The sequence below is a fragment of the Purpureocillium takamizusanense genome, chromosome 2 (genome assembly GCF_022605165.1).
Source record: "Purpureocillium takamizusanense chromosome 2, complete sequence".
NCBI classification, from domain to species: domain Eukaryota; kingdom Fungi; phylum Ascomycota; class Sordariomycetes; order Hypocreales; family Ophiocordycipitaceae; genus Purpureocillium; species Purpureocillium takamizusanense.
Genome location: NC_063069.1, coordinates 2726466 through 2747846, shown reverse-complemented (window position 1 = coordinate 2747846; position 21381 = coordinate 2726466). Strand labels below are relative to the sequence as shown.

At 61.3% G+C, this 21381-nt stretch overlaps 6 protein-coding genes across 7 annotated transcripts; 4 read left to right on the top strand and 2 right to left on the bottom strand.

The window, feature by feature from the left end:
- The first annotated feature begins 343 nt into the window (after nucleotides 1-343).
- Nucleotides 344-3695, top strand: PHO91 (low-affinity phosphate transporter). Its single transcript, XM_047983687.1, has 4 exons — nucleotides 344-985; nucleotides 1063-2221; nucleotides 2277-3405; nucleotides 3455-3695. The coding sequence occupies exons 1-4, from the start codon at nucleotides 903-905 to the stop codon at nucleotides 3598-3600; spliced, it is 2517 nt and encodes an 838-aa protein (XP_047839659.1). The 5' UTR covers nucleotides 344-902; the 3' UTR covers nucleotides 3601-3695.
- A 148-nt stretch (nucleotides 3696-3843) lies between these two features.
- On the top strand, nucleotides 3844-7631 carry VAM6. Of its 2 annotated transcripts, XM_047983685.1 has the most exons (4): nucleotides 3844-4098; nucleotides 4163-6589; nucleotides 6647-6755; nucleotides 6805-7631. In XM_047983685.1, the coding sequence occupies exons 1-4, from the start codon at nucleotides 4017-4019 to the stop codon at nucleotides 7394-7396; spliced, it is 3210 nt and encodes a 1069-aa protein (XP_047839657.1). In that variant the 5' UTR covers nucleotides 3844-4016; the 3' UTR covers nucleotides 7397-7631. The 2 variants fall into 2 exon arrangements, with proteins under 2 accessions (XP_047839657.1, XP_047839658.1); XM_047983686.1 differs by having other exon boundaries at nucleotides 3844-6589.
- On the bottom strand, nucleotides 7603-7992 carry JDV02_002639 (uncharacterized protein; the record flags this gene model as incomplete). Its single annotated transcript, XM_047983684.1, has 1 exon — nucleotides 7603-7992. The coding sequence occupies one exon, from the start codon at nucleotides 7990-7992 to the stop codon at nucleotides 7603-7605; it is 390 nt and encodes a 129-aa protein (XP_047839656.1).
- An 833-nt stretch (nucleotides 7993-8825) lies between these two features.
- On the top strand, nucleotides 8826-12519 carry JDV02_002638 (uncharacterized protein). The gene has a single exon (XM_047983683.1). The coding sequence runs from the start codon at nucleotides 9473-9475 to the stop codon at nucleotides 12215-12217; it is 2745 nt and encodes a 914-aa protein (XP_047839655.1). The 5' UTR covers nucleotides 8826-9472; the 3' UTR covers nucleotides 12218-12519.
- Nucleotides 12520-14053: 1534 nt separating this feature from the next.
- JDV02_002637 (uncharacterized protein) lies at nucleotides 14054-18739 on the top strand. The gene is made up of 6 exons (XM_047983682.1): nucleotides 14054-15332; nucleotides 15402-15595; nucleotides 15664-16341; nucleotides 16396-16695; nucleotides 16766-17083; nucleotides 17144-18739. Exons 1-6 carry the CDS (start codon nucleotides 15029-15031, stop codon nucleotides 17645-17647), a joined length of 2298 nt encoding a protein of 765 aa, XP_047839654.1. The 5' UTR covers nucleotides 14054-15028; the 3' UTR covers nucleotides 17648-18739.
- JDV02_002636 (uncharacterized protein) lies at nucleotides 18731-20392 on the bottom strand (the record flags this gene model as incomplete). Its single annotated transcript, XM_047983681.1, has 1 exon — nucleotides 18731-20392. The coding sequence occupies one exon, from the start codon at nucleotides 20390-20392 to the stop codon at nucleotides 18731-18733; it is 1662 nt and encodes a 553-aa protein (XP_047839653.1).
- Nucleotides 20393-21381: the final 989 nt, after the last annotated feature.

Below are 21381 nucleotides of genomic sequence, written 5' to 3'. Positions count from 1 at the left end.
AAGGCGTAGATGTTGTCCGGTGCAGCCTCGTGGTTGTGCGGCGGACACTCGGTTGCCAGTGAAGTCGGAACGTGCTCGCTGTCGTCGAGGTCACGGGAGCTGGGATTGAGTTGTGGGTGGGTGGTATCACCGTGTCATCTGCACGAGGCCGTCGGGAGCGGTCGCAGACGAAGAATGGGGCGGCGATGATTCGCTGGGTACCTACAGGAGGTCCCCCCTCCCCCCAACACCCACCTCAGGGACGCACGCACCCGCGCAGTGCCCTCCAGTGCAGCCTAGCTCAGCCGGAGCCCTCCTCCCCTACGGCTGTCAGTGTGAGGTGGGAACCCGCTGTCCGCCGCTAGGCTTCCCGCCCATGCGGCGATGGTGGCACCTCATCAGCAGCAGCGAAGCGAAGCTTGCCTGCCACCACCTCCCCCCTCCACTCCACTCCATGGCCGTGGCCGACGAGGCCGTGACCTTACCTGATCAAGTTCGCTCTGGCAGCAGGTTCGCCCATCAAACTTAATCAACAAGCCGCCATCTTCTTGCGCGCAACCTCGCCTCCCCCCCATCGACCTCGAAACTTGGTCTCTTTTCCATGCGATAGCCCGCCGCCCACAATTCCGCCCCCGGCTGGCTTCGAGAATCCCTCCTCCGTTGCAGAATCTCCCACCCCAAGCGTCGCCGTCGTCAGCAACCGAACCTCGACTGGCGCGCATCGTGTGCGAGGAGGAGGGAGTGTCCGGAGCAGCAGCACCCACCGCGAGAGCGACCCCAGCCTCGCCCACCCACAAGACGCCGGCTCGTACGAGCTTTTCGACTACAGCGCCATACAGGAGCGCCAAGCCGCCGACGAGCGCGAGAGACGACGCCGAGAAAAGCGAGCGGACAAACTCCACTGGCTGGAGGAGCAGGACGAGATGAAGTTCTCGCACAGCGTCCAGTTCAATGCTGTTCCGGACTGGAGCAGCCACTACATTGCGTACAGCAACCTCAAGAAACTGTGAGTGCCCCCCACACCAGACGCGCGCACAATCTCCGCAGTCTTTGCGCAGATGCTGACCGACACCACGTGCACAGCATCTACCATCTCGAAAAGTCGGTACATCAGAGCCGCGCCGCCGGCGACGCCGAATCGCGACCCCTCATCCTCAACGAGGAGCCCGAGGAGGTCTTCAGCAGGGCCCTCGGCGTCGAATTGGAAAAAATATGCTCCTTTTACGTTGCCAAGGAGGGTGAGCTGCTCGACGAAGTCGCGCAGCTGACTCGCGATGTCGGCGACCGCCCGTCGACTGATGGCGTAGCGCCCCTGCATAGGTTGTCCTCTGAGGGCCAGCGCGGCAATGGCCATCGCAGACCCTCGAGCTCCATTGGGCCCGCCTCTGACGACGAGTATGGGATGGAAGACAGCGACGACGACGAGACGACAGGGCTCACAAAGGCAAGGAGCGGCACGGGCAGGAGGCGGACGGTTGCCAACATTGGCCATCACACAGACCTCGCAGCCTCGTCGGATCTCGGCCGCTCCACGCGCCGGTATAGCACGACGTACGAGGACTATGGCGATCAGTCCGTCTTTGCCATGGGGCTGTACTCGTCCGGCATCATGCTCAAGAAGCGAATCATCAGCCTCTATGTCCAGCTCTGCGAGCTCAAGTCGTATGCCCAGCTGAATAAAACGGGCTTCAGCAAGGTCCTTAAGAAGTTTGACAAGATTCTGGACAAGGAGCTGAAGGCCGAGTACATGCGCAACTACGTTGACACAGCGTACCCGTTCAAGGATGAGACTAGGAAAGTCCTCGAGGAGAACATTGCCAAGATGGAGAACGCGTACGCCGATGTCGTCACGGGAGGCGACGCCGCCCTAGCCAGAAAAGACCTCCGCTCTCACCTCCGTGAGCACGTCGTCTGGGAGCGCAACACGGTCTGGCGTGACCTCATCGGCATCGAGCGCCGTGGCGAAGCTGCCCGACTCGGCCAGTCCCTCCTCGGCCAGGACCCCAGCGCTGTCCAAAAGAGACTGCAGGGTGACGACGACAAGGGGCCGACCGTCAAGCAGATTCGGACGCCTCTCGGCCGACTGTCGCTGCCCGCCTGGCTGGCGAGCGGATCTATGCTTACACTCTTGATCTCGGTCGCTGTCTTCTTCACGATACTCTTCGTACCCATGATGAACAAGGCAGAGCAGCAAAACTGCCTCGCCATGCTCGTGTTTGTCAGCATGCTTTGGGCTACAGAGGTGAGCATGCCCGCTTTTGCTGCGATGGATGGACCGTTGATCTGACTTGCTGCAGACGATTCCGCTCTTCGTGACATCCCTCCTCATCCCGTTCTTGTCAGTGGTTCTGCGCGTCGTGCGCGATGAGGGTCCTGGTAAGCACCACAAGCGGCTCAGTTCCAAAGAGGCGACAGAGGCAATCTTCGCGTCCATGTGGACTCCCGTCATCATGCTCCTTCTCGGTGGCTTCACTTTGGCAGCGGCTCTGTCAAAGTGCAAGATTGACAAGCGACTGGCTACACTCATCCTCAGCAAGGCTGGCACACAGCCTCGGACGGTCTTGGTTGCCAACATGTTCGTGGCAGCCTTTGCGTCGATGCTGATCAGCAACGTTGCCGCGCCGGTGCTTTGCTACTCCATCATCGAACCAATGCTGCGGACTCTGCCGTCCGACTCGGACATGTCCAAGGCCGTCATCATCGGCATTGCCCTCGCGTCTAACATTGGCGGCATGCTCTCTCCCATCGCCTCGCCGCAGAACGTGGTGGCCATGGGCATTATGAAACCGGAGCCGACGTGGCTGCAGTGGTTTTTCATCGTCATCCCCGTCGGCGTCGTCTCGATCATCTCGATTTGGATCCTGCTGCTCGTGACGTTTCAGCCGGGCAAGGGTACCTCTATCGCACCCATCCGGCCGCTCAAGGAGAAGTTTACTGGCATTCAGTGGTTTGTGACCATTGTGGCCATCACCACGATCGCGCTTTGGTGTGGCAGCCACCAGATGGAAGGCATCTTTGGCGACATGGGTGTAATCGCCATCATCCCAATCGTGCTCTTCTTTGGCATCGGTATCTTGACCAAGGAGGACTTTAACAACTTCCCTTGGACCATCATCATCCTGGCCGCCGGTGGCCTGTCCCTCGGCAAAGCTGTGAGGTCGTCGGGCCTCCTGCACACGCTCGCGGAGCTCGTGTCTCGCGAGGTGGAGGGCATGGGCCTTTACGGCGTCCTCGTGGTCTTTTCGACCCTGATCCTTGTGATTGCGACCTTTATCAGCCACACAGTCGCGGCTCTCATCTTCTTGCCCTTGGTCTTTGATGTCGGCGTGGCGATGGATCAGCCGCATCCCAACTTGCTAGTCATGGGCGGCGTGCTCATGTGCAGCGCGGCCATGGGCCTGCCTACAAGCGGGTTTCCCAACATGAGTAAGTTGTCTGTTCGTCCGGCTCGAGCACACCAGCTAACATGGCGCAGCCGCAATTATGAAGGAAGACGCTGCGGGTCAAAGGTATCTCCGTGTGAAGCATTTCATCAGTAGAGGCGTGCCGAGCAGCATCATCACGCTCGTGGTTGTCTTGACGCTCGGCTACGGCATTATGGAGGTGGCAGGTTTGGACTGAGGCATGGCGCAGCGGCAAAAGCATACACGAAGACGCCTGATAGACGCACATGTACAATAATAATTGATAGTCTGACAACTGGACCAAAAATGTAGCTCATCGGGATGGCAAACGCCGTGTACGAAGTTGTACTTGATGGTTCGGCCGTATGAGCAGCACTGTGCTACTGTGCAAGTGCCCGAGCTTGGGATAGCCGTTGACGTCGTCTGACCCGCCCAGCAGATGCAATGCCGCGACGCAGCTCCTGGCAGGCACCAGCGGTCCCAGCATCCCACCAGCAACCTCGCTCGGAGCAACACGAATCCAACGTCGCGCGCTGGAGCTGAAGCTGCTGCACAAGATTCCATCACCTCCACCGGTCTCATGCGTGTCTGTCAACGATAGTCGAAACAGCCTCGAGCTGGCCCGCTAGCGCCATGCTCTCCGCATTCACAGCCCGGCCCATCATTGAGTTCCGGCAGCGCGACAAGTCCAAGATCGAGACCATCCTCGCCTACGGTACAGATCTAGCGTCATCTGCTCCGTCACCGGGGAAGCGCATCTCGCTAACACTTGAGCCTAGGCGACCGAATCCTCGTCGGCCTCAACAACGGCGCGCTGCGCGTCTATCGCCTCAACGAGCCGCCCCCGCCCACCGCAGCCGCCGCCCAAGACGAACCGGCCCCGTCCGCAGCAACACAAGCCGGCAGCGCCAGCAACTCCCCCCAGAATGGCGACCGCCCGACCTCGCGGTCCGGCAAGCCCACGGACCTTCTGCGCGAGGTGGAGAGGTTCTCGACGCGCGCCATCGAGCAGCTCGCCATCATCAAGGAGGCAAACACCATCGTCTCGCTGTCCAACTACAGCGTCTCGCTCTACGATTGGCAGACGTACCAGCTGATCGAGACGCTCGGTCGGTCCAAGAACGCGTCCTGCTTCGCCGTCACGTCCAACATCGTCAAGGATCCCGACACCGGCATACCCGAGATTATAAGCCGTCTGGCGGTTGCGGTGAAGCGGCGGCTGCTGCTCTGGAGCTGGCATGAGAGCGAACTGAGCGATGATGTCGGTGAGGTTGTGCTGTCAGAGTCTATTCGATCCATCACATGGGCCAATGCGACGAAACTCGTGTGTGGCATGAACGGGGGATACGTCCTGGTTGATGCCTTGACACACGAAATCGACGACATTGTCAGCCCCGGCACGGTGGGTGGCGCGAGCCAGGGGAGCCGCTTTGGTGCCGTTAGCAGTGCGAGCATGGGCTACATGGGGCTCGGCGGGTACATGCCCCGACCGCTGGCCGCGAAGCTGGCCGACGGCGAACTTTTACTGGCCAAGGACATCAATACCTTGTTCGTGAATGATGAGGGGAAGCCACTTGAACGGCGGCAGATACCATGGCTCTCTGCGCCCGAGTCCATCGGATACTCCTATCCCTACATTGTGGCCTTGCAGCCGCCGGCCAAGGGGTCGTTGGAGGTACGAAACCCGGACACGCTGTCGCTGTTGCAGAGCATGTCACTCCCCGGGGCCGCTCAGCTGCATTTCCCGCCGCCGACGGTCAGCTTGGCACATGCTGGCAAGGGCTTCCACATCTCCAGCGACCGGTGCGTGTGGAAGATGGACGCAACCGACTACGACTCGCAGGTGGAAGAGCTGGTCGCGAAGGGCAAGTTTGACGAAGCCATCAGCGTCCTCAACATGCTAGAGGACGCATTACTCAAGGACAAGGCGGAGACGCTCCGTGAGGTCAAGATGCTCAAGGCGGAGATGCTCTTCGCCAAGAAAAAGTATCGCCAGGCCATGGACTTGATGAATGAAGACGACGTTCACGCGCCTCCGGAAAGGGTGCTGAGGCTATTCCCGCCTCAGATCGCGGGCGACTTGTCGCGTTGGGCCCATGTGCAGGACGCCAAGGACGCAGATGAGGAGCCGCCGAAGAAGACTGGGGGGACGAGACCCAGTAGCCCGGACGGAGACGCGGAGCAAGCTGCGCCGCCCATGGTCGGCGGCTTCGCGAAGCTGTTCCGGGGAGCGCACAAGAAGAACATATCGGACGCTGCCTCCGTCACGTCGGCAAAGAAAGACGCTACGGAAGAGGACGACACCGAAAGTGCCAAGGAATCGCCTGCGGAGGATAAGCCGCTCCAGGGAAAAGAGTTGACGAAAGCGGTGTTGGAGCTGAATAGCTATCTCGCGGGAACCCGCGCGCGGCTTCAGCGAGTCATCGACCCAGTGACAGGGAGGCTCAAGCCACGGACGGACCAGGGCAGCTCCGCGGAAGAGGCAGCAGAGAGGTTTCTGAGGACGACACAGGATGAGTCGGAGCAGAAACTCGAGGAGGAGCTGCGAAAGACGTTTCGCCTCGTCGACACAACCCTATTCCGCGCATACATGTTCTCACAACCATCTCTCGCAGGCTCGCTGTTCCGAATCCCCAACTTTTGTGACCCAGATGTGGTCAACGAGAGACTTCTGGAGCACAACAGGTACAACGAGCTGGTGGATTTCTTCTACGGCAAGAGGCTGCACAAGGAGGCTCTGGATCTACTCCGTAGGTTCGGGTCGACCACGAAGCCCGACGAGGCAGCGCCAACACTCCACGGGCCGGACCGCACCATTCAGTACCTGCAGAACCTGCCTCCGTCCGAAATCGACCTCGTGCTGGAGTACGCTGGGTGGACGCTTAAGAGCAACCCCGACTACGCCATGGAGATCTTTACGGGCGACACGGAGAATGCGGAGACGTTGCCTCGCGAGAGAGTCATCTCGTTCCTCCGCGAGGTCGACACCAAGCTTGAGAGGCTGTATTTGGAACACATCATCAATGAGCTGGACGACATGACGGCAGACTTTCACAATCGACTGGTGGAGCTTTACGTTAGGAATCTCACTGGCATGAGCAAGGGAGAGGAGTTCGATGCTCTCATGGACAAGTTTATCAAGTTTTTACGGGATTCGCGGCAGGTATACGGCCTGACGAGGGCATTCGCTCAGATTCCCAAAGACGGTGAGTGCTATTTTAACGCAGGATGGGTTGTTGGCTTTCGGCGCTGACGAATTGCAGATCCGTCTTTCTACGAGGCGCAGGCCGTCGTACTCAGCAACATGGGATCACACCGACAGGCGCTTGATATCTTCGTGTTCAAGATGAAGGACTATGGCAAAGCAGAGGAGTATGTCGCCATCTTCCCCCAACTAAAAGACGACGTCTAATCGATGCAGATACTGTAATCGCGTGCACAAGCAGCAAGAGGCCGCGGCCGCCAGCACAGAGGAGAGCGAAAAGTCGGATGTTGCCGATGACTCGACGAAGTCGATATACCACATCCTCCTATCACTCTATCTCAAGCCACCACCACCCCACGAGGCTCAGCTCGAACCGGCGTTGGATCTCCTATCCAAGCACGGATCCCGTTTACCGGCCACATCCACGCTTGGGCTGATCCCGGACGATCTCCCGGTGGGGGCGCTGGAAGCTTACTTCCGTGGCAGGATCAGATCGGCCAACAGCCTGGTCAACGAATCGCGCATCGTCGCCGGCCTGCGCAAGGCAGAGTTCATATCCACGGCTGCGCGGCTGCACCTGGGCGACAACGTGGACGGCGGACAAGGCGGGCGGAACAGGCACGTCACCATCACCGACGAGCGACACTGCGTCGTGTGCCACAAGAAGCTGGGCGGCGGCATGAGGATCGGCGGCAGCGTCGTCGCGGTGCTGCCTGACAATACGGTGGTGCATTACGGCTGCCTCAGCAGGGCGACGGGGCAGAAGGCGGACAGCACCCGGGCTCCTAGCTGGGGTAGGGGGTTCTAGACGTCGTGTATGCGGGGACGAAGAGTTGGCCATTAGGCGTTTGCGCGCATGTTTCGTAGCCGGGAGGCAGTTGCGACTTTCTGGTGGATACAGGGATACCCGTTTGTTGCGCGTTTCGCAGCTTGTTGAGCTTTTAGTAGCATCATAGTCGTCGTCGGCGGTATCTCGAAGGAGACGACAGCAAATATGAGGCATCCAAGCTCGCCTCAATCCTCGTCGTCCTGGACGTCCTCGCCGTAGTTTTCCTCCTCCTTGGCCTCGTCGAGAGCGAGCTCACGAGCCTTGTTGTTGCTGTTGTTCCTGTTGTCCTCGTCCATGCGCGCCGTCAGCTCCCTGTTGACCTGGTCCTGCGTCTCGGCGACAGCCCGGCGCAGAGCCTCGAGGTAGCGCGACTTGTCGTCCACGGCGGCGGCGGAGGCGGCAGACGAGCCGGTTGTTGTCGTTGCTGTTGTTGCAGCTGCTGTTGCGTCGGGGCCAGCGGGGACGGGGGCGACGATGCTCTTGGAGAGGGCAAAGGGCGCGTTGGCGGGGGAGGAGTATGTCGCGGTGAGGAGGGGTTTGGGAGTGGGCGTGGCTTTGGAGTTGGGGTGGGACATTGTGGCGATTGGTGATGGGTATGAGGATGAGGAGGAGAAAGAGAATGGGGAGGAGGAGGGAGGACTTTGCGGATAAAGGACGAAAGTGAGGTTCGTTTAGATGAGGGACGGTTCGTGGTGGGGTGGTTGAAATTGAAATCGCTGGGCGGCGGGTATAGGTAGTGTAAAATTGGTGGAGCTGCTGTAGAGTTCAGGTCTTGTTCCCCCGGCTTGCTTGGGGGCGGGCGAAAGCTGACTGATCGGTGCCGGCCCCAGGTCTGGTGCCGTGAGAAGCTGGAATTTCCCTGCCAGCCAGGCGGATGGATGCAGTGATGACAGGGGGTCGCAATCCTTCCAGCAGCGGGTTACGTGGGGTTGTCAGTCAGTCAGGCTGCGCTGAGTGCCAGCCAGAGCTGACAGGCTGGTCAAATAGATGCATACGTCAGTCAGGGCTGCTGCTGCTGCTGCTGCTGCTGCTGCTGCTGCTGCCGGGCCCCCCCGGGGGTTTCCCCTCCAGATTTGAGAGTCCAGTTGAAATTACTACTTGTTTCATAAATGTGCGGACGAACGAACGTGATACAGTGCGTACCTTATTGCAAAGTGTGTACGTACGTAACTATTCGTAGGTGCGTGTAGGTATGGATGGATGGATGGATGGCGGGCATGCGCCAGGGCTTGTCCAACCTACTAACACAGTAACGTTAGTAGTTGCCCTTGGTCCCTCCCCCGTCATCAACAAGCTTCCCGCCAAGTCCGGGCCCGGTTCTTACGTCGTAGGCTTATCCCCAATCCGTCGTCTCCATAGTCGTCGTCGTCGTCGTCACTTTCTTATCGTTTGCCTAGACGACAACTCTCTCTCTCTCTCTCTCTCTCTCGCTCGTGTCAGCCCCCTCCCCCTCGCACAACTCCAGCTGCCTACACTTGCACAAGGCCGCCCGCGTTCCTCCAATTCCTTTCTCTCATACCTATCCGCTCGCTCGCTTGTGCCAACCACCACCACCAACACCGCCCAACCACAACAACGCCAACACAGCTGACACGCCCGCCAGCACAGCAACTGCTGCTCCTGCTCCGGGAAATGAATACCAACTACTGGACCTTACCTAGTACTACTACCACCACTACTGTTACTACTACTGCGTACTACGACGCCAACGACACCTCGTCCCCGCCATCGACGCTCCATCCCTAACCACCTCAGACACTCGGCTGCTACCCACATCCTCGCCACCCTCCCCTCGGCCCTCCTCCTCCTCCTCCGCCTCCGCCTCCGCCTCCTCTCGCGCCCATCGCGCGCGCGCGCCAGCCCGCCGCCGCCTCCGCCGCCGTCCGGGGTGACCCTCGACACACACACACGACGCCTGGCCCGCCCTCCCTCCCTCCCTCCTCCCTCCTCCCTGCCTCCAAGCATCTCGGCGGCCCTCGTCCCCAATCAACGGCCTGAGTCAAAATGTAACAGGCCCCACAGTCCATCCGCGACACTACTACGACACTCCCTACAATGCAGCCGCAGCCGCAGCCGCCGCCGCCGCCGTCGGCCTCGTCGACACGGCCGCAGCACCGGCCTCCCGGCAGCTTCTCCCCCTTGCCGAACGGACCCACGAGCCCGTCCGTCCAGGCCTCGTCGGCCGCCTTCTCCTCGTATCATCACCATCACCCTCACCAGCAGCAGCAGCAGCAGCAGCAGCAACAGTCAGGGCCCCCGCGACGTCCGCCTCCCTTGCGCATCGATTCCTCGGGCAGCGACGACAGCAGCGGCCTAGGCATCTCCAAGACGCGCCGGCAGCGCGCTGACTCCCCGGCCACGCCCATATACAGCCAGTTTGCAAGCTCCAACAGCTCCTCCTCCACTCTGCAGCAACAGCAGCAGCAGCAGCAGCAATACCACCACCACCACAACTTCTCTCGCCCTGCGGCTGCCGCTGGCGCGCGGCTAGTGACGCCTAGCCTGTCCGCGGCGCCGCTGCTCAAGGGCCACTCGAGGAAGCACTCGGCCACGCAGGGCCTCTTCGACTCGACCCTGCCGTCGACGTCCACCTCGAACCTGTCCCAGCTGAGCATGGCCCAGTCGAGCCAGGCGGCGGCGGCGGCAGCAGCAGCGGCCGCGTCCTCAAACGCCTCGTCCCTCTCCGCCAGCCAGATGGCGGCCAAGGCGGCCGTCATGTCGCACCAAAACACCGCGTCGCACGTGCGCCAGCGATCTCAGACTGTCCCCTTCCCCGGCGGCGAACCCAACGACGCCCAGAGACGCGGCAGCGCCGGCAAAGGCCCAATGAGCCCTCCCGTCCTGAGCCTCACAGAGGCGAGCGCCCCCCGCGACTCGTACTTTGCGACCGCCGCCGCCAACCACCACCAGCAACATCACCAGCAATACCAGGACCGGCACGTCTCGCACTCCCCCGCCGCCACCGCGGCCGCCAACGTCGTCTTCCCTCGATCTGGCCACAACTCGCCCAGGGACAAGTCGATCTCACCCCAGCCTTTCCCGCCCATGCCCCCCCAACAGATCCCTCCTCCCGTGCCGGACAAGGAGAAGCCGCTCCCCAAGCCGGAAAAGTCAAAGGTGAAGCTCTTCTCGCGCCCCAGCAAGATCAGCATCACCAAGGGCGACACAAAGGACAAGGCCCTGCCCAGCCCCGGCAAGATTGGCAGCGCCCTCTCCGTCCTCCAGCGCGGCAACTTTAGCACCAGCAGCCTAGTAGACCCCCCGAACCCCTCCCTATACAGCCTCAACAACTCGTCTTCAGCGACAATCCGGCCCATCGACTCTCTGACCGAGGACAAGGGCAAGGAGAAGGAGAAGAAGCACCACTTCCTCTCGCGGCAGAAGCAAAAGCTCAAGGATGAATATCACCTCCCGCTGTCCTCGGCGGCGAGCAACTCGAAGCCGACGGACCCCAACGCGCCCAGCAGCCTGTACAACTTCAACGTCCCCGCCAGCCCCGCCCCGGGGGGCTCCAGCTTCGTCAAGGCCAAGAAGGACAAGAAGCTGGCGGAGCGGTCGGAGAGCCGCATGGACACGGAGTCTCCCTTTGGTCTGCAGGGCGACGGAGCACTGCCGTCCCTGTCCCAGCAGTCGACGCTGTACGACCCCGTCGACCCGGGGAGGCTCGGGCTGCAGAACCACGTGTCCCTCGACGACGCCTGGCCCTACCTCAAGGCCAAGCTGCTCGTCATCTTCGAGGGCGAGGACCTGCGCCTCCCCGTCGAGGACTTCAACCGCGTGGTGCAAATGCACATCAAATGGTGCATCCACAAGAGGTCCCCGACCGGCATGCTCGACGACATGCGCGACCTCCTCGCCACCGGCTTCTCGTCCCTCGACCGCACACTGCGTCTGACGCCCGAGGACCGTTTCGTTCCGACCCTTGTGGAGCTGTGGCTCTTCACCTTCACCTCCATCCTGCCCTACATGCAGTCCGTCTTCTTGCCACTCGACCTCGAGGTCTCCGGCCGCGGCATTATCATGACGCCCGAGCAGGCCCGTGACTTTTGGGGCGGCATCGTGACGGCGGCTCCCTCGGCGGCGGGGCGTCCGGTGCGTGTCGCCCCCGCGGGCGGCGCCCTCGACGTCCGGCGCCTGGTCCTGACGGCGTTCCGCGACATCGTCATCCTCCCCCGCTACGACTCGCTCAAGAGCATGTTCTCGCGCCTGTCGCTCGAGTTTCTGCCCTCGTCGTACGCCAACATGGCGCTCGCCTCCCCGCCCCCGCTCGACGCCAACCTCAACAACCTCTCCTCATCGCCTTCCGAGTCCTTCACGAGCATGGCCCGCCCCGGCACCGCCATGTCCCTCGACCCCTCGGTCGGCTCCTACAACTCCACGAGCACCACCCTCCTGGGCGACGGCTCCGAGCGCGGCCGCAGCCGCGCCGTCAGCAACGTCAGCTTTGGCAGTCACGGGAGCGACGGCGCCGCCGCCGGGGCCGTGCGGCCTTACACCCCCTCGGGTGGTGGCGGTGGCAGTGGCGTCGTACAGGTCCTCAGCAGCGTGCGCGAGCAAAACGTCGACGACTCCAAGCAGGTGACCGACATGGTCGGCCGCATGCTGCAGTGCATGAGCGTCCTGTCCGGCCTGGGCAGCCTGGGCGACGCCGACGACGAGGGCAACAGGAAGGTCGTCGAGCTCTGCAAGATGCTCAAGCTCAATTGGCTGGGCAGGGGCAGGACGGGCCGCAACCGGAGGGGCATCGTCGGCGGACGCGTGAGGCGGGACGACCTGAGAGAGGAGGTGCGCGTGATTTAACAATGACAACTACGAAGTGTCACGACGTGATGTATGAGAGACAGGGATGACGGTCTGTTTTGTATTTGGCATGACTACGAGATTCCATGGTTTTGGGGAGTTGTGGTCTAGGATAGGCAAGCCCAATACTAAGAGGCAGCACGGTTGTAAAAGGTTCACGCAAGAGGCACACTGGGCTTGAATGGTCATGATTATTGTCTTCTCTCTTGTAAACATTGGAATAGCTGTTACGAAACATGCACGCGGTGGGACCTAAAAACATCTTTGTCGAGTTAGCCTCGTTGTCTTGTCCAGAAGTGGAGCAGAATAAATTGTCAAGTGTGAAAAAAGATCAGACATCCAAGGAAGAATTTGACCCTCATGCATCCCAGAAAGGCTCTAACGGGACTCGAGTGGAAACTGCGAATAGAAATGGAAAATTTCATCATGAAAGGGGAGAGGCGACGAGTGCTGCTAGGGAGACTCACAACATGTAGACTTCACGAAGCCGTGTGCTGTGGATGAGCTGAGCGTGGATTCAAGCCGTCGACGTGCACGTCCCGTCCATCTGTCGAGCAGCAGCGTGTTAGCAAAGCTGAAGGGCACACATAAGCCGCCATGTTGAAACCAAAAGTAGGCATGTGTAGTCAGACAAAAAATACTGGCAAGTAACAGGCCGAAGCCCGAGAAGACAAAGCTTCGTTCATGGTCGATTCAGTTGGGAAAAGAAGACAATTTAATTTGTGTCATCATGTAAAAGAGTGTGTGTGGAGGGGGGCGAGATTGGCCGGGCAGAGGCCAATGCAGGAGAAAGGGGAGAGACGTCCGTACCTGGAGCTGGGCAGCGTCCGAGAGCTTTCGTCGTTTTTTCCCGGAGGTTAGTCGCCGCAGGAAGCATCGAGGTAGCATCGCCAACCTGACCACCAGTTCTCCCCATTGCCCGGGCGTCGAGGGACAGCAAGCAGTGGCTCGAAATAGAAGCAGACTGCCGCCTCGTGCAGCTCTTGAAGCTCGCCCGCCGCGCAATGGCGAGAACCGGAGTCGTTCGGGGAGAGAAACCTGCCTGGGAGACAAAGGTCGATGAGGACGAGGAAGAAAATCTGCGTGTGGAGCTCGTCGCGATGGAAGATATTGGACAACAGTGCAGAAGAAATTTTCGGCACTCTACACACTGTACATTGTATCACGTGATCCGCCGTCCAGTGGAACGGAAGTAGCTTCGACCGAACGAGGCCGGCAGCCAAAAATAGCGCCTCTGGAATTGAGAAGGATAGTGCTATGCATAAGTGTGGTGAAATCGGACTTCGCAACTGCTGAGTTCAAGTCCGCATGGTTGTCCGGACGCATGCAGCCTCGGCAGTGCGCAGATTTTGAAATAAAAAATAAGAAAAATCGTGTGCGTGCGATGCGGTCGTCGGCGTGTGGAAGAAAACTCAAATGCAATTGCACAGGCGGGCGTGCTGCGCGAGACGCGAGGTCGCCAACCAGCGCTCTCCACGGACGATCCTCGTCCCGCGAGCGCCAGCCAGCAGCAACGGCAGCGGCAGCAAAGCCTGTGCCCGCTCTGGTGCGCAGCTCCCCCGTTCCTTGCATCGACCCGATGACCGCATAGCCCCGCCCCATTTCTCCCGTAACAGACCCCTTTAACCTCAAGTCATGACACCACCGCACACCCGCCCCAGCCACCCATTTGGAATCGACACAAACAACTCCAGCCGTCCGCCCACGGCACGTGTGTCTTGGTTTTTCTGCGCCGACCTGGCCCCAAGGCCGCCGATAGTTGCATATTTCTTGCCCCCCCACCCACCGGCTGCGAGGTCTGGCGTCGCCTGGCGTCCCGCGACTGGATCTGGGTCCCTCCCATCCCCCCCCTGCCACCTGGTGTCTCTCCCGTCTTGGGTCTCGCTGCTGCTGCACCCACCCACCCACGCAACAGGAAGATCCCAACGCCGTCCCGCCGGCTCTTGGTCGCCGTATCCAACGCCTCTGGCTGCTGCACTGCGACGTCTCTCATCCCCCCCCGAAGCGAAGCGCTCGACCGCCCTCCGTCACCGCCAGCCCAACGTCCGTCCTTTCGATAAGGCTTTTCTTCGACGCCTCCCGGTCAGAGCCTTCTTGTTGCCGCTCCCAGGGCTCCGGACGGCCCTCGCTCCATACCCAGGGAAACAGGACCCGAGCGAGCCACGGCCCTGCTGCGCGCGGCACGCCTGCTGCAAGTCGTCCACTGCCCATCGCATCGCCCGCCCCAAGGCCCCAAAACGCTGGCCTCGCTCTACCGGCGGCACTCGGCAGGCTTCCAAATCACCTCGATCGCTCGCTCCGCCGCCCGCGCGGTCTCGTCGCTTTTTTGGTTTCGCTGTAGCTGACGGTCGCCTTTGCTTGGACTAGCAGTCGTCGGGCTCCCCGTCTGCCGCCCACCCCCCCCATCGTCTCAGTGGCCTGTTGTTGGCGTCTGGCATCACAACGCCAGGCCTCCTCCAATTACCAACAATCAAACTTTTCCTTCCCGTCACGCTTCTAGGCTTCGCTTCTTCGACCACGATATCTTCCAGGCCTCGCACCCTGCTGCCTCGCTGGTGTTTAGTCACCACACGCGTTCTGTCCGGGACGCCCTGAGGCCCGGCTTTATTCCCTCTCAGTCGTGCCCGCCACCCCGAAAACGACGCTCAGGTGTCGCGACGCGAATCTGGTGCCGCCTTCGCGACTGCGTCCCAGAACCACCCGCGACGTCGCAGTACATACATACGTCAGGATCGCCGCATGCGCATGCGATAGAGTCTCAACGCGCCTGTCGACATCCACGCGGTGGATAGCCGACCCACGATCTCAGAAATGATGGCCGCAAGTATGGGGCCAAACTTCACCGGGCACCCAGCTGCTATGGGGCACCAGGCTGTCGCGGGCCATCCCATGGGCCCCGGCATGCCTCCCAATGCTGCACAGCAAGGGGCGCCCGGCGGCGGGATGCCTCAGCAATTCGGCGCCCACATGGCTGTGTCAGGCCCTGGCGGTCAGGTCAATCCTGCCATGATGGGCGTGATGCCGCCCGGTGCCAACCCGCAGGTGCAGCTGCACAATTTGAGTCCTGCCCAGCAGCAGCTATTCCATCAGCACCAGCACCAGCTGCAAAACCAACGTACGTGTCTTCTCGCGCCCGTGTGTGCCATTCCTGAACCCCTTCTCGACTGACGGTGACGCTCTCCAGTCCAGAACCCCAGTGCCGTGGCCGCGATGCGGCAACATCAACTGCTACAGCATCAGCAAGCGCAGGCGAGGCAAGCTTTGATGGCACAACAGGTGCAAGTCAACATGGGCGTCGGTGGTGGCATCCCCATGGGCATGCCGCTACAGCAGCTTAACCCGCAGCAGCTGCAGGCTCTCCGAGGCAGAATGGGACCGGTAAGAACGCAGCCCCGACGACACCTTCTCTCTCGTCTTGTTCCGGCTAATGCGGTCCGTCGTCGCAGGGCACAAATCCCCAGGCCATCATGGCTCAACAGCTTGCGCTCCAGCAACAACAGGCCGCCCAGCAGCAGGCCGCCCAGCAGGCGGCGCATAATCAGCAGATGTCCGGCGGACCCAATCATGGTCAACCCATGCCTATGAATGCTCAGAACATGGCCGCGCTGCAGCAACAGCAGCAGGCACAGCAACAGGCGCAGCAACAGCAACAGCAACAACAACAGGCGCAGCAACAGCAGCAGCAGCAGCATCAGCAACAGCAGCAGCAGCAGAGCCAGATGGGCGGCGCAGGCGGGCAGAACCAAGCGAGTGCACAGCAGCAAGTCAGTCAGCAGGGACAGGGTCAGCCTCAGTCGCAACCGCAGGCGCAGCAGCCTGGGCAGCAGCCGCAGCCAACTCCGCAACAGTCGTCGCAAGCAGGCACCCCGGCACCGAGCGGGCAACAAACACCGGCGCAGACGCCAGCTTCGGGCCCCGCGCAAGGCCCCCAGGCTCAGCAGCAAGGCCAGGGCCCGATGCAGGCTCAGCAGATGCACCCACAGGGCCAGCAGCAGATGAACCCGGCGCAGCAGTTTGCGATGCAAACCTCCATCTTCCAGCAGCAGCAGCAGCGCAGGGAAAGCATCAAGGCGCAGTGCCTGATGAGGCTCCTGCAGCTGAGCGAGCACCTGAGCTCATTCCCAGTACGTGAAGCCGAACTCGCCGTGGCACAACATCGTCGCTAACTTGTGTGTCAGGGCGCAAAGGGCAAGGACGACATGCTGTATTGGAACACGTTTGCGAACCGCTTCTTCTCCCACGGCGGCATGTTCCGACACGCGCTACACATAAGCGACGGCGAAGACACCTCGGACAAGTCATACGAGATCTTGTACCCGGCCATAGCCCGATACTTTCACACGCATTTCAGCAGCGGGGTCAAGAGCATGCAGTTGACGCTGGACAAGAGTGGAAATGAGCGACTTTTGTCAGGAGACTTTTATTGCTTCGACAACGCCAAAGCCAGCCTGACATACTGGTACGAGTCTGGATCGCATGTAAGCCTCGTCCCCCGCTGGCTGTCAGCCATCAGACTTGGGCGTTGCATGGCTGACTTGGATATTACAGGTCGTCGCCACGGGCACGCTTCGCGCGACTTTCGACGGAGAGTTCAAGCTGGAGCTGCTCGAGTTCCTCACGACGAGCCATGAAGAGTATATCCCACGCAAGCAGGTCATCGAGGCGGCCAAGCCAGCGCATATTTGGTTCAAGGAATGGCACCAGGTCAACACGCAGGACGGCAAGCAGTCGCCGGAGATGTCCAAGAAGAGCAAGGCCAAGCAGCTCAAGTCCCCTCAGCGACAGCCTCCCGAGGTTCTCGAGGGCCTGCCCGACTCGGCTGTGAACAGCAAGGGCGTTACCGAGGCGGTCCACCAGTTTCATGAGGTGCGGAAACTCCTGTCCCTCGTCGCGTCGACGCGCTGGATACTAACGTAGGCTTTCCAGATGGTCGAGGTCGTGTGCCAGATGAATCCCCTCTTCTCCTTCTGCCACACAAACCCTGGCATCAGCCCCTACATGGCTCTGGATCAGTACGTCGCTACGTGCATCAACGGTGCGCCGGCGGGAATGAACGGACAGCCCATGCCGCAGGGAGGAGGACCGAGAACGCCCAGCTTTGGACAATTCCCGATGGGCGCCAGCCCCGCCGCGGCACACATGAACCTGCCAGGATCACCGCACATCGGCAGCCCGGCCCCGGGTCAGATGCAGGCTCCCGGCATGCAACTACAGCCAAGCCAGCAGGGAACCAGCTCGAGTGGGCCGAGTGCCAACACGTCCCCGGCGTCCAACAAGCGTCGTCGGCCGTCGGCCGTCAAGGTGGAGGAGGACGGCTCGGGGGCTCCCACTCCTGCAGGGTCCGGACCCCAGGTGAACGGCATTCAGAACCGTCCCACGAAACCGCCAACGCCCCGGATGCCCAAGAGGGTCAAGGGAAACCCGTCATGAGGCACGCCACCGGGACTTTCCACGCATCATAATGCCCTGCCGGGATGTCCCCCACTACCTCATGCCCGTAATGTTCACCTCATGTAGCATGGCGGCGTCTGTTGTTACTCGCGTTTTCTGATTCCGATTCCCGCAGCCTTTGGAAAGCCTGTGGACGGGAGTGGAGGTTGGTTTGTTTGGGCTATGCTGTTATTTTCTCATATGGGGTGGAGGGGACTACGTCCGCGCCGCCGGCCCGACTGATACCCAGCACTGGCGGGTGCAAAAATGTACCCGCGACTCTTTGTCGGGCAGGGTGGTGCGGTCGGTGGGGAGGCTCATCTGTCTAAGCGCGGTGACTGCCACTGGCATCAGGGCGACTCTGCAGACATGGAACTGAGTTGCTGCGTGTCCGGTCCAAGTCCTCGGGGACTGAGGGCTGCAGTCAGGTGTCCGTCCCCCCACGGACGGTAAGCGGCGGCCATTCGACCAGGAGACAGGGGGAGGTTGACGTGTTCTTCATATCCACATCGCGAGGGGAGGTTGGGCAAGACAGGAGGGAGATTCTAATTTGGGGGGCAACGGAGTTGTTTGTGTACGATAAAAGCGTTCTATTACGGGTGCCCATGGCGGACAGGAGCTCGGCGAGTCGAGGTGGCCATTGTTGTCAGCCACCACGGGGGCGCCGAGCCCACGCGTTCTATTAGATGTGCGGTGGTTGATTTCAAACAGGGAAGCGGTTGCTATGACGCAGGGACCGCGGCTTTGTGACTGCCTGGCTTGTGACGAACGAGAGCGCCGTGAGCCACGGCTGCCCGTATTGTATGTATTTTCGAAGACTTCTCGAAAGCAGTCCCATGAGGCTGTAGCCTACATCATCCACGCTGCACTTGGGCGTCTCCGTTTCCGCCTCTGGCTAAGCCAGTTCAGCCTCGATTGGCCTCTCGCCGCATCCCCCCTCCTCGTCATGGCAACACAGCGAGTTCCCATCCCCATTGTCCGTGAAGGAAGCCAGCTGCTTGCTGGCTGCTACCGCCATCACGACGACGGGTCATCATCACCATCGTCGTCGTCGTCGGTACACGTAGACGGCCCGCCCCACGATCACTCGCCGCCTCCGTTACCGTCCTGTGCCGCCGCCGCCGCCGTCGGTGCCTCTTCCCTGGCTTCCACCTCGCCCGCCGGCTCGAGGAGCACGTTCTCGTCGGTTTCAGGTCCGAGCTCGGTCTCATCGAGGGCTTGGTGGGCCTCCTCTTCCTGTATGGGGGACAGGGGTTGTGAGGAGGTTGGCGCGCGCTGGCCTTCTGTAGTAACCACCACCACACCCGCCGATGTCGCCGCCGTCGCCGGGGCCGTTTCCTCCGGCTCTGTCTCGGTGTTATCCCCTCCCTCTGTGACCGTCGTTGTCAGCGCCGGCAGTGGCGACGGCGGTAGCGATGCCGTCGGGGGCAGCACATCGAGCTTCGCCGAGGGCTCTGACGCGGAGCCTCCGGCGGGCGGAATGAGCGCCTCGCCGCCGGCCGGGCCCATCCACATGTCGTCCACGTCCACAGCGAGGAAGACGTGCCGCCGAGGCCCCTCTTCACATTCATTCTGCTGCTGGTGCTGCTGTTGATGTTGTTTCTGTAGCAAAACGCTACCCAGCGCCTCCTGGAGCGATGCCTCCTCAACAGGCGGCGATTCGTCATCACTGACCTTCAGGGGCACCACGGCCTCGACGCCCGCGGCGGGCACGACGACGCCCCCGTCAGCCACGATCCTGAGCGCGCATTCGGGCCCCTCTCTCATGACGTACAGCGTCGCGCGCTTCGTATCCACGTTCTTGTTCTCGGTTTCCGCGCACCGGTCCGGCAGACTAGCCCAGACGGCGAGGCGGACCGCCTCGGCGCGAAGCTGCGCGCCCGTGGGCACGGAGGCGTACGCGGCGTCGGCGACGCGCACCCAAAGACGTGGAGACTGCGTCGCAGCGCCGCCGCCTTGGCCGAAGAAGACGACGCGGATGATGATGAGAGGCGACGATGGCGATGGTAGTGGTGGTGGCGCGGGTGGCGGCGGTCGTTCGTGCGGAGCCGTTGCGGTGGAATGAAGAGGAGGAGGAGGAGCCGTGGCCGGTGATGCTGCTGTTGTTGGTGTAGTCGCCGTGGTCGAGGCAGTCATGGTCGCCGACTGTCCTTCTTGTGCACCCGCAACCGCGGGCGCCACCGAAGGCACAGCCTGCATCGTGGGTGGCATCTGCTGCTGGTTCTGCACAGCAGTCGGCGGACACACGACGTACACAACCGCCGGAGGAGGAGGAGCGGCAGCCACCACCGTCGGAGGCGGCACGAGGAACGACGGCGGCGGCACGGGCAGAGTCGCCGCCGGCGCAGATATGTACACGGCCGCGGGCGGACTCTGCAGCGTGAGGAGCGGCTGCTGATACTGCTGCTGGTTTTGCTGCTGTTGATACACGAGCATCGTATTCTGCCCCTGGACGATACCTCCGCCACCGCCCCCGCCACCTGTGCCGTACGAGCCTGGCGTCGTCCCCAGCGGCTGCTCAAACAGCCAGCCCGTCTGCCGCGCCGGCTGGGCGAGGTATCCCGACGTGCGCCGCGCCGCGGGCGGCTGTTGCTGTGCGAGAGCAACGTGCATCGGGTATGGGTGCAGCGCCTGCGGTGCCGATGCTGCAAGTGGTGGTGGTGGTGTTGGCACCGCTGCCGTCGCCATCGGAGAGGCCAACATGTAGCCCGGCCGCGAGGGCTGGTTGTACCACGGGCTGTACATGGGTGGCCGCCGCTGCTTGTTCGTGCTGCTTCTGCTTCCGCTTGCTGGGCTTCCTCACACAACGAGAAGAACCAACTCGAGAAGTCGAGGTACGTAAAATGATCAAGGTACGTTTCCGGGCGAGGGACAACGAGGCGGCGGCGGGTTCCCAGGCGTGCTTGGAGAGAGGGGAACATAGAGGGGGGGAGAGAGACAGAGAGGGGGAGAGGGGGGGGGAGAGAGACAGAGGAAGGCGGGCAGGGAGGGAGAGAGTGTGCAGTGTGTTCGTTTGTGCGCGTGCGCGCCCAGAGGTTCGTCGTCTTGCATCGTGATTCACTGATTCAGCAACCAGTCGAAAGGGTCCACCCGCACAGTTAATGAAGGAGTGAGTGCGTGACTCACGGTTGGTGGCAGACGCAGCCAGGCGCTCAGCAACTGTGAACCGCGGCTGGCGCCTCATCTTCTTTCCGATTTCAAAGAGAGGCTGCAAATATAAACACCAGCTGATCGATGGGGCCACTGGCAGTGACTTGATGTGACGTGAAGACATGCCCAGCTGGGATTGTCCTGTCGGCACGGGCTTGGCTTCAATATTCGCCAGGGTTTGCCCAACTCTGTCACGAAAGCAATCTCCGGGGTATCATCACATTGTTCCGTCGCTCGTACGCATCAAACCCGGAAATACTTGTTGATTCGTTTCGCCACTTGTCCAGCCAGCCGATATGCCATGCGTCCAGTACACCGTCCCCTTCGACCCAGGTCGAGCTGAGGATAAAAACAGTTGAGCGAAACGTGTCATAGCCGTTACAGTTCCACGCCGAGGCCTCGGCGCCATGCTTGTCTATCCATACATCGGTTGGGTCCCACCTGGTCGAGCTGCCTCAGTATCGTAGTTCCATCCAGTGCCGTCGTGGTAGCTCGTATTCCCATGTCTGTCCGCTCTCATCGGGACGGATTTCCATGCCCTCGTCAATGTCGTAGTAGAGTCGTCGTCATCCCTCCTCGTGCGA